This window comes from Geosmithia morbida (genome assembly GCF_012550715.1).
Source record: "Geosmithia morbida isolate 1262 chromosome Unknown scaffold_2, whole genome shotgun sequence".
Lineage (NCBI taxonomy): Eukaryota > Fungi > Ascomycota > Sordariomycetes > Hypocreales > Bionectriaceae > Geosmithia > Geosmithia morbida.
Genome location: NW_023336189.1, coordinates 628718 through 639354, shown reverse-complemented (window position 1 = coordinate 639354; position 10637 = coordinate 628718). Strand labels below are relative to the sequence as shown.

At 57.5% G+C, this 10637-nt stretch overlaps 4 protein-coding genes across 4 annotated transcripts; 1 reads left to right on the top strand and 3 right to left on the bottom strand.

The window, feature by feature from the left end:
* Positions 1-542: 542 nt before the first annotated feature.
* Positions 543-1375, bottom strand: GMORB2_3847 (Conserved hypothetical, protein; the record flags this gene model as incomplete). The annotated part of the gene is made up of 2 exons (XM_035465823.1): positions 543-965; positions 1208-1375. The coding sequence occupies 2 exons, from the start codon at positions 1373-1375 to the stop codon at positions 543-545; spliced, it is 591 nt and encodes a 196-aa protein (XP_035323660.1).
* Positions 1376-3346: 1971 nt separating this feature from the next.
* Positions 3347-5221, bottom strand: GMORB2_3846 (epsin; the record flags this gene model as incomplete). The annotated part of the gene is made up of 2 exons (XM_035465822.1): positions 3347-4772; positions 5118-5221. 2 exons carry the CDS (start codon positions 5219-5221, stop codon positions 3347-3349), a joined length of 1530 nt encoding a protein of 509 aa, XP_035323659.1.
* A 2019-nt stretch (positions 5222-7240) lies between these two features.
* On the top strand, positions 7241-8290 carry GMORB2_3845 (peptidylprolyl isomerase; the record flags this gene model as incomplete). Its single annotated transcript, XM_035465821.1, has 5 exons — positions 7241-7254; positions 7364-7428; positions 7680-7849; positions 7921-8027; positions 8104-8290. 5 exons carry the CDS (start codon positions 7241-7243, stop codon positions 8288-8290), a joined length of 543 nt encoding a protein of 180 aa, XP_035323658.1.
* Positions 8291-9025: 735 nt separating this feature from the next.
* Positions 9026-10442, bottom strand: GMORB2_3844 (uncharacterized protein; the record flags this gene model as incomplete). The annotated part of the gene is made up of 2 exons (XM_035465820.1): positions 9026-9962; positions 10120-10442. 2 exons carry the CDS (start codon positions 10440-10442, stop codon positions 9026-9028), a joined length of 1260 nt encoding a protein of 419 aa, XP_035323657.1.
* Positions 10443-10637: the final 195 nt, after the last annotated feature.

Sequence of the window (10637 nt, the reverse complement as noted above, 5' to 3'; positions counted from 1 at the left end):
GAAAGAGCCCTGGCGAGGAACGGGCTGAGCGGACTCTTGGGACGAGACGAGGTGGTAGGCGAATCCTGGGGGATAGGAGGCGGAGGCGGAACGATGAGCCGAAGCGGTCTCTCGTCGAGAGGTTTCGGGGGAGCAGGACCAGTGTTGTTGTTGTTGTTGTTGTTGTTGTTCTTGCCGTTGACGTTCTTGCCACCATCAATGCTGCGGGAGGGGAGAGTTTCCAGAGTGCCGGATGGTGGCATCGTCTGAGCCGTGGGGGACAGGGTCCTCAGAACAGGAGGAGGGGGTGAATAGGATCGCGGCACGGACACGGGCGCCGGCTCATTCAAGCTGATGCCGTCGTCACCGTCAGATGACTGCTTCTGGCTGTTGACGGTCCACACGCCGTCGACGAACGCGAGCGGTGCCTTCTTGCGCAGTATCGCCCTCGGAGGAAGCCGACGACGTTCAGGAGCCGGAATACCGTCACCGCGGATGGCCGGTGCCGGTGTCGATGCCGTCCTCGTCGTCGTCGCCTGCTGCCGCCCCCCACGGCCACACCTTCACTCGACATCTTTGGGAGCGCCGGCATCCTCGGCGCGGGACTTGATGCGACGCCACAGGCAGAGGGAGACGATGGTGGAGAAGGCGAAGAGGATGCACAGGGCGATGCTGAGACCCCAGAGGGCCTTGACCTCGTAGCAGGCCGCCTGGTCCGGGTCGACCCAGGAGAAGACGTCTGTGCCGCCGTCCTTGGCGTTGTTCTTGACGTTGCTGTAGAGCGAGCTGATAAAGTTGGCCGTGTTGCCGCCCTTGCCGGGCAGGTCGTGGCACTTGAGGTAGCTGACCGGCTTGCCGACCAGGACGGCCACGACGATGACCATGACGAGGACGGCGGCGTCGGCGACCGTGGCCACGAGCATGGGGAGCATCCGGTCCCAGTAGAGGATGTAGTTGATGCAGATGTAGATGGTAGCAAGGCAGGCCTTTGGCAGAGGATCCCCCAGTCGTCATGTCAGCAAGCCTTGACTCTGCATCCCGGTCTTGCGCGTGGGATGTGGAGGGGAGGAGATGGAGAATCGAGGCAGCAGCCGGGAGAAGCAGCCGGGAGAGGCAGGGAGAGGCAGGGAGAGGCAGGGAGAGGCAGGGAGAGGCAGGGAGAGGCAGGGAGGGGCAGGGAGAGGCAGAGGGAGGCAGGAGAGGCAGAGGGAGGCAGGAGAGTACTTACCACTACAAGAGTCCCGACAAGAGCAGAGGGAGCAGCGTAGCTGGCATCGACGACCTCGTCGACAAAGTTGGCGGACAGACCGATGATGGTGATGAGAGAGGCGGCCTGCATGGCGCGCATGGCCGTGAAGGTGATGCCCAAGGCGCCGAGGGCAGGGGCGGCGGTCATCTTGGCGAGGGAGACGGGGGTGATTATGCTGAGCCGCGGACGGGAGCTGTTGACGGTCTTGAGAGGGAAGTGTCTGGAGTAGAAGGGGAGTGTTGCCTTTGAGGAGCGAATCTTGACGGTCTCGGTGGGGGAGTTGGACTACCTCGCTCTTTCGAGAGCAAGGCAAGCTGATGGAGARMGAGAGAGAGAGAGAGRGAGAGAGAGAGRGAGAGRGAGAGAGAGAGGGAGAGAGGGAGAGAGAGAGAGATGGAATGAGGGAGAGGGATATTTAATAGGTGGGAAAGATGGCACAGCCGTCAGTCAACAAGAAGAACAGGAATAGAAGAAGGGGAAGAGACAAAGAAAGAATATTCAACGAAATCGGTTTTCTATAAGAGAAAAGAAGGAGAAGAAGTGATTGACAAGGAGTCGACGCTGTTGACAGAGCAGAAACAGAAGAGGAGAGAAACGCTGAAGCTCAGACCCAGACAGGACAAAGGAGACAAGGAAAGAAGAAAAGAAAGAGAGAGGGAAAGGGTTAGGAAGGGGTGAGGGAAGCTCAAGGTTCTCTGATGCTGTAGATTGGATTGAGCAAGAAGAAGGGAGCAGAGAGACGAGGGAGTTTATATCGTCTTATAATGGACGGCAATGGAAGGCTGATACTGCTGCTACTCACCATCACTCTACTGCTCACCACTACCTCACTACCACTCTGGTACTTTCCCGCTACTCTGCTACTTACATGGTAGTATGGGAACAGTCAGAGATCACGATGGATGCTTCCAAATACAGCAACACGTTTAGACGCCCACATAGACGCGTGTGTTTCAGGACGAAGAGGAAGTTTATCCTTCCATCATCCCCTCTTGATCTATCCCTCTCTCGGTCAGTCATATCATGACTAGAAGAAAAAAACAAAACAAAACAAAAACAAAAAAACAAAAAAAAAACAATTTTTTTTTAATGCAAGTCTCATGTTACCGATCATGCCAAAGACCGGACCCCCGGCGGCACAGCCGTGTGGTTAGCCGCCGACTCGGCCAATCATGTCTCGATACAACGGCCGAACATCTTCGGGATCCACAGAACCGCGAAACCTCCTCCCTCCTACATTTGAAGTCTTCAAACCGGCTCTCCGGGGGCATTGAGCCGGTTACTAACCGCCGGAGAAGCTCGTCGTACAATAGACGCGAAATACGCATCGATTGGCTCGCATCCGTCGTCTTCTCAGGGACAGAACGAAACAGAACAAAAAGTCACTTGCTTTGTCCTGGCCTGTGGCCTGTTCAGAGGGTCTAGACCGCGTGAGTAGTATCATCTGGTAATACTCCATACCGATTTATGCATATTCCGATTCATTGTTCGTCCCTTGTTTGTGTGCATTGTGCATGCATGCATACTACTATCACTACTATCTGCACTATTACTGCTATCTGTACTATTGCTACTATCTGTACTATTACTACTATCTGTACTATTACTACTACTATCTGTACTATTACTACGATTACTACGATTACTACTACTCCTCCTCCTCCTCCTCCTACTGCTGCTCTGTAGTAATGATTCTAGGACAGAGCTGAGCCTCGTGCGTCCCCGTAGACGTAGAATTCGACGAGAGAAGAAAGGAGAAAGAAAACTTCCTTGTTAAACCGTGTTTTATGCGCCATACGCCATATCTAAGAAAAAACAAGAATAGAGTCAATAAAAAGAAAGAAGGAAAGACAAACAAACAGACAGACAAATCTCATCAAAACGTGCTTCCAATCTTCTCTCTCTCCATTCTTACACTCCCTTCCCTCACCGTGTCCAACGGCGGCCTACTGTGTTACAGAACTAGCCCCAGCCACCAGCCACCAGCCACCATCCGCCGTCATGCGAGAAAGATGCTTCCTATTTTCCAGACGTCGGCCCCCCCCCCCTTTTTGTTTTTTTATTTGTTTCTGTTCTGTTCTGTTCTGTCTGGGCTTCCTAGCAGGATTGTACCTGCATCTAACCGAGAAGGTCGTCGGACGCAGACCCGCCCTGAGGAGCAGCAGGAGCAGGACGGGGACCTGCACTGCCCGTCGGCTGGGAGGCCGGGGCCCCCCAGATGCCGGCGCTGCTCTTTTCCTTGGCCAGCTGGCCCAATGCGGGGGCGTTGGTGGGCGTGCTGGTCTTCTTGATGCCGGCGCTGGCCTTGCCCCACAGGGCGCCAAAGGCGTCACCGCCACCAGCAGCAGCCGAGCTGGAGCCGCCCGCGGCCGCCTTCGCGCTGGGAGCCGAGGTCGCCGACAGGGGGCTGCCGAGGCCGCCCGCGGCCGCAGAAGCAGCGGTGCCGCCCGTGGACTGCGCCGCCATGCCGCCACCGCCAAAGTAGTTGGGACCGGTCGGCTGGAAGCCCATGGGCTGAGCTGCCGGGGCCCCGGCCGCGGGGGCGGCAAAGGCGGAGTAGTTGGCTCCCGGGGTCGGCGTGGGCGAGATGGACGACATGCTGACCATCTGGCTGATGTTGGCCTGCTGCGGTGCCGACTGAGGCTGCGGGGCGGCGAACCGGGCCGTCGAGGCAGCCGACGAGGTGACGGCGGGGGCAGCGGCGGGCGCGGCCGACTGGAAATCGTCAAACTCGTCGTCGTCGTTGCCGGCAGCGGCGGGGGCGGACGAGCCGCCGGCCAGGTCGGCGAGACCGGAAGACCCGCCGCCGCCGCCGCCGGACGCGGCCAGGGCGGGCGTCGACGTCTGGGCCGGCTCGTCAAACGAGAAGAGGTCGACCTCGGGCTCCTTCTCCTTCTTCTTGGCCGGCTGAGCGGGAGCGGCGGAGGCAGCGGCGGGTGCCCTCCTCGACGGCCTCTCGCCAGCGCGCCTGGACGACCTGGCGCGGCCGGCACCGCCGCCATCGTCGTACTCGTCGTACTCCTCGAACCTGTCGGACCTGCTGCCCCCGCTGCGGAAGTCGTTGGGCTCCTGGCCGCCGAAGCCGCCACCGTCGCCGTACACGCCACCCGAGTAGCCGCCAAAGCTGGCCGAGGGACCCCCGGCCGACTCGCTGCCGAAGCCTCCGTAGCGACCGCCGCCGCTGGAGAAGCTGCCTCCGCTGCCAAACGTGCCGCCCTCGACGCCGGTGTACTTGTTCTTGGTGGCGCGGGCCTTCTTGCGCTCGGTCCGGATGCGGTCGACGTCGCTCAGGAGCTCGGCCAGCTCCTTGGCGCGGTTCCGCACGTTGACGCCCTGGTCCTTGCCGTTCTGGTCAATGTACTGGAACTGACGGAGCATCTTGAGCAGCGTCAGGTGGCCGCGGGCGTCGTCGATGACACGCTCGGACCCGTGCTTGACCAGGAACTCGAGCAGCTGGAGGGCCTTGTAGATCTGGCGCCACTCCTCGGCCGCCTTCTCGGTGAATCGGCGGTAGATCATGGGCATGATCTCGTTGAGGGTTTGGCTGTTTCGGTTACAGAGGCCGTGTCAGCAGACAAGCCATGCAGCGTGGAGAGCAGCCCCGTTCTGCTCTTTCCCCCTCCTGTCCTTGCTTCTCGGAAGGGATCGACATACTAGTTGAAGGTGCCGTTGGCAATCTCCTGCATGAGCGTCGTGGATGAACCCCACGGCTCATTGTTGGTAGCCTCTCGCACCTGTCGGGCACCCAGACGTTAGTCCCAACCGTCCACCTCGGGCTCGACAGCCCGCGCTGGTTGTCGGGAAGCAATGTTTCGGAACACACCTTGGACTCCATCTCTGTGTAGTTCATGACGGCTGCGACCGGAATTAGCGACGGGCGAGGCATCACGGCGGGTTGGGGTCGGATGTACCATTCTGGGCCTTGCGGAACCCGGCCTTGATGTCATACAAGGTCAGGTTCGCCACGGTACTCTTGATGTCGTTTATATCCATGGCGGGCGGAGGGGGGGAAGCCGGTGATGGAATGTTCGGTCGGAGTGGCCGATTATGATGATGATGACGAGGAGGGAGGACGGTCGATTCCGGGGCCCAAGGCGTTGAGCGATGTTGCGGCAGGCAGAGTCTGGGGAAATAAAACGACGACGGTGCGCGTTGTTAGTGCCAGCGAGGCTTCCCAATGCGCCGGCCGTTCAGGGGATGGAGTCACGTGATGTAGCCGTCGGCACACGTACGGGGGACTCGTATGCGTAGATGGATGGTAATATTATCACTGCAGCTAGACCGAGGAGATCTGTAGTATTGGGGGAGGCCTTGGTACGATATCTCCACCCGAGACCACCGGAGAGTAGCAGTATCATCATCCAAGAATGACTTGTAGATACGCTACTCGCGTGTGTCTTTTGGCAGCCATCGATACTGAGAGTAGTCGTGGTACCACCATCATAGTAGGATTGGTGGCAATATCACCATCGCTTTCGGTTTGGTATGAGCAGTAATGATGGAATAATGGAATGGCGGAGTTGTGCTCCAGCTGCATCTGTGATCGGCACCGACGTATCTTTTATCGCCTCCCATCTACGTGATCGCGGCTGGTCTGTCTCAATTTGCAGCTTAGCATCAAGAGTAGGAATTTGGGAAGATCATTTCAGACATTTCCTGCCCGGCTTGCTTGTACTCGGCTCGCTCGCAAGAAGTCGGACTCTGTACATCGGTAATCTGTACGCTCCGGAGCATTTCCAATTATATTATGTGGGACCTGAGACTTCAGGCCAACGCATCAATTTAGAAGCTCCCGACTTTTTTCCTTTTTTTTTTTCTCAGCCAGGAGAACTGGACAATTTCTGATTTATTGCCTTAGTCTCCCAGTTTCTATCCTGTATCTCTCCGTCAGTGTCTGTATAGCTGCCTCTTTTCTCCCTCTCTCTTTTCTCTTCATTTCCTCTTGTACTCTTTGTATTCGATATCTTCGTCATATTACTTCAGGTACGTCAGACTCTCTCTGTTGCTTCTTCTTCCAGCCCTCCTTTTCCCCATCGACCCACCCCCAATTGGTGAGAGCGAGGGAGAGAGCTCAGGAGGCTGGTCGGCGGTGGACGATGCGAGAAAACCATGCCGGGCTGGACCTCTGCTCCCATCCAACTCATCCATTCCTCTCCCATCAGACTCCAAGCAGACTTGGTTGCTGCTACATCCGGCGGCGCAGAACAGGACGTCTCCCTCTGACCTCTGGCGTCTCCTGCATGCCATGCCGGGTGTGTTTGGGGCCCAAAACGGGTCAGGGGAGTAAGGACAGATGTGTGAGGCCGGTAATACATTGGCCCCCGTTGTTGCTCCTCCCTCCCTCTCCACCTGTCCAGTTGCAGCCAGCAACGGTCGGCCGTAGTGCGGCACTGTAACCCTGTTCGTCGGCATGTGTGGTAGTGGTAGTAGGCTGGCGAGGCACACGGCTGCTGGCAGTGAGCGAGCGGTGCTGCGATCCGATGCTGCTGCGGGCATGTTTTGCTTTGTCCGCCCCACGAGCTGTTCAAGCTCAACACGCATCGTCGCAATCACCACTCTGCCTTCCACCCCCTCACACGCCCTCGCACGTACCTTCCTCCCTTCTGCCCATCGTGTCTCCGAGCTGTGCTTTTCGGGGAAGCGCCTGCCTGCCCTGGACCCGGTCGCTCCTTGCTGAGAGTTCCCTGACGACGGCTCTTACCAAGCATCCGAAGCTCTTCCGAGCTCAGCTCTAGGCGCTTCCATACGTAATGCCCACGCCCCTCTCGGGCCCACTCCATCTCGCCCCTCTCGTCTCTCCGATTCGCTCTTCCGAGCTTGCTTCCACTAACAATTTTGCCCCTCACCAGGGCCTTCAAAGCTTCCGTAACCATGAGGCCAACACTCTTCAAGCCCCTCCTACCCCGCCAAACCTTTTGCTCTCCCGTTTCCAGATCTTTCACCTTTGGTCAACTCGCATCATCCGCCAAATCTTTCCAGAATACTCGTTCATTCTCTGCAACAGCAAACAAAATGGGTGTTACCGCGTAAGCTGTCCTCGCCGAGACTTCTCATCCTTTCCTACCTCTCCCCTCTCCCCTCTGACCTCGTGGCGCCATCTGATCTCATCCGCTAACGCCAATTCTCCTCAAACAGTTTCTTCGACATCAAGTGGGAGGGTCCCGTCTTTGAGAACGGCCGCCCTACCAGCACCGTCAAGGGTAAGTCCAACTCCGTCCCTCGTATACCCGGGGAGCATCTGCTCCCATCCGTCTACCATTCCTGCCCATCAATGGCTGCAGATTGGTTCCGACATCACGCCATCTCCGAGAGGGGTCTGCCTGGGAAGCTTCCTCGTCCGAGAGCTGCACTCGAGGGCGACGACCCCTCCTTGCCTGTCCACCCCTCTTCCCGTGCCCCGCGTCTCGTCAAAACGCGCATCATGCTGACATTTCACCCCCGCCACATGCAGAGCAGACGGGCCGTATCAACTTCAACCTCTACGACGACGTCGTCCCCAAGACTGTTGAGAACTTCCGCGCTCTCTGCACTGGCGAGAAGGGCTTCGGCTACGAGGGATCTTCTTTCCACCGCATCATCCCCAACTTCATGCTCCAGGGTGGTGACTTCACCCGTGGTAACGTACGTCTCGACTTGACCCTGACCACTCTTCTCCACGTCAGATGAACTAGTTGCTGACCATCTCTCTGCAGGGCACTGGTGGCAAGTCCATCTACGGCGAGAAGTTCGCCGACGAGAACTTCGTCAAGAAGCACACCAAGCCCGGCCTGCTCTCCATGGCTAACGCTGGCCCCAACACGTAAGTTTGAATCTACCGGTGCACCAACCACCTGCTGGCCCATGCGACGCTCTCTGACTCCAACATTCCTGCACAGCAACGGTTCGCAGTTCTTCGTCACCACTGTCGTCACCAGCTGGCTCGATGGCCGCCACGTCGTCTTCGGCGAGGTTGCCGACGCCGAGTCCCTGAACGTTGTCAAGGCTCTCGAGGCCACTGGCTCCGGCAGCGGTGCCATCCAGTACAAGACCCGCCCTACCATCATCAAGGCTGGTGCTCAGTAAAGCCTTACCGCTTTCTGAGAAATGCCGCGTGCCCTTGTACCATGAATTTTTAAAATTTCGGCGGATGGAAAGCGTGGAATAGGTAGACCGCGAGATCCCACCGGATCTGCGCACAGCCGTATAAGCACAGCTACAGAAGCTACAACCAGCTCTTTTTGTAACTAAAATTACGACGTGGTCGAGGGTCTTAGTAGGGTTGCTATGTAGAGTGTCAACTCGAAAAATTCTCTTCCTGTCAATTTCTGAATCACTTGCAGGCGTATAACCGGTAAATGACTCTCACTGAGAGATGGATGGGTGAACGTGCCGAACAGCTTGTTTGGCATTGGCATGAAAGCGAACAAGTAATGATATGTACTCCGTACTAGTACTAATAGCATCATATATACCCGCCCGTCCCATGAGGCGTCCCCCCCCCTCCACGCGACGTTCGACCTTGTCACCCTCTCCTGCTAGTCCGTCCCTGCGCTATGATGCGATGCTACCCCTATGAGAAAAAAGTATAGAAGGAAAAGTAGACCATAAAACAAAAACTCCGACCCATGCAACTCAATAGGAAAGTTGTTCACTTGTCGTCTTGTCTGATCAAGATGTATCTTTCAACTCTGAGAGACGAGGAAACAATGGAAAGAGGTGAAACAAGAGAAGAAGAAGAAAGTAAAAGTAAGAGGACATGCGGGGAAAGATGGAAAGAAGAGGGAAGAAGAAAGGAAAGAGGAGGTTTAATGGAGTGAATCAGTCGATCCGACCATACCATCTTGTATAGTAGACGCAGTTACTGGGTCCGACGGCGGCGCCCTCCTCGTACAGGTCGAAGACGGGGGTGTCCTGATGGTCGCTGTAGGGGCTGACGTAGGGCTCGGACTTGACGTCCCTCCCGGCGACGGAGGTGTCGTCGCGGCCGGCCCAGCTCTCGGTGGACTGCTTGGCGACGCGTGAGACGCGGAAGCCGATCTTGCCGGCCACCTTGACGGGTTCGACGAGGTTGTCCCAGACCAGGACGTCGACGAGCTTCTTGACGTCCTGCTCCGACAGGATGGTGTTGTTGGTGATGCCGCTGGCGGAGAGGAGGCGGGCAATGTCGCGCACGGTCGGGTACCCCTTGTACCCTGCCGGAAGGGGGAGGAGGACGTCCTTGCGTTGCTGCTGCTGGGTAGCCGTCTTGGCAAGCTTGGAGGCGGGCGCGGCTGGGGTATCGGTGGCCATCATCTCCTTGGCGTCGCGTTTCCTACCGGCAGCGGTACCATTGGCGGAGGTCCCATTCTTTGCGGGAGCGGGAGCGGGAGCGGAAGCGGGAGTGGGAGCGGAAGCTGGGGAGGGAGTATGGTTCCGGGATACGTAGGTGCTCTGCCGCTTGACGTAGTCGAATATGACGCGCTGGAGCTCCTCGATGAAGGCCTCGTCGAGGTTCTGGTCCGTGTACCAGGGTCCTCCGGTGGCGCGGTCGCTGGGCTGTATGGAGGCCTTGATGAACATCTTCTTGTTGGGGTGCTCGACGTTCTTGAAGGGGACGATCAGGCCCTTTGCCTGGAGCTGCTTGATGGCGTTCTTGAGGACCGTGTCGTGCATGTTGAGCCGGCGCTGCAGCGTCTGCGACCAGATTCCGTCGCCGCCCGAGTCGTCAATCAGCGAGTAGACCATTATCTGCTCGTCCGAGGTGCACTGCTTGTACCTGGGAAGGTAAAGAAAAAAAAAGTCAGAACCAGTCATGTTGCTTTTCCCCTCTATCCACAAAAGTGTGTACGATGAGCGTTGCGAGAAAGAAGAAGAAAGAAGAAAAAAAAAGAAGAAGGGAGCGTTGCGAGGATGACAGAGACAAGAAAGCTTACTTGTGCGCTTCCTGGGCATCCCGCCATTTCCAAAAGACATTGCCCGAGGCCTCGCGCATGGTCACAAACAGCTTGTCGTCGCTGAGGGCCTGGACGACGCGCAGCAGCAGACCCTTGTCGCCGTTGGGTATCACGCCCAGGTCCATCAGGTTGTCCTGGGTGAAGAGGTCATTCTCCCTCCCGGACTCGCGCACCTTGTCGTACAGCGCGTCCTTCCAGACGGCCAGCTTGGCGGCCGTAGGGTCATTCTCGTCCTTGGCCGCTGCCGCCACCGCCGCCGCCGCGGCAGCAGCAGCACCCCTGGCCCCCGTTGCCGGTGCCATCGAGCGGTGGGACTGTTGATCCTCCTCCTCTTCTCCTTCTCTGCTCTCCTTTTCTCTTCCCTCTTCCCTCTTCCCTCTTCTTCTCGTCTCAGCTGTCCTTGGGGTTCTGCTTCGAGAATACAGGTGGTCCAACCCCCTCCTTCGCTGGGGTGTCTGGAGCTTTCGAGCGAGGACTTTATATGTATATCCCTTATT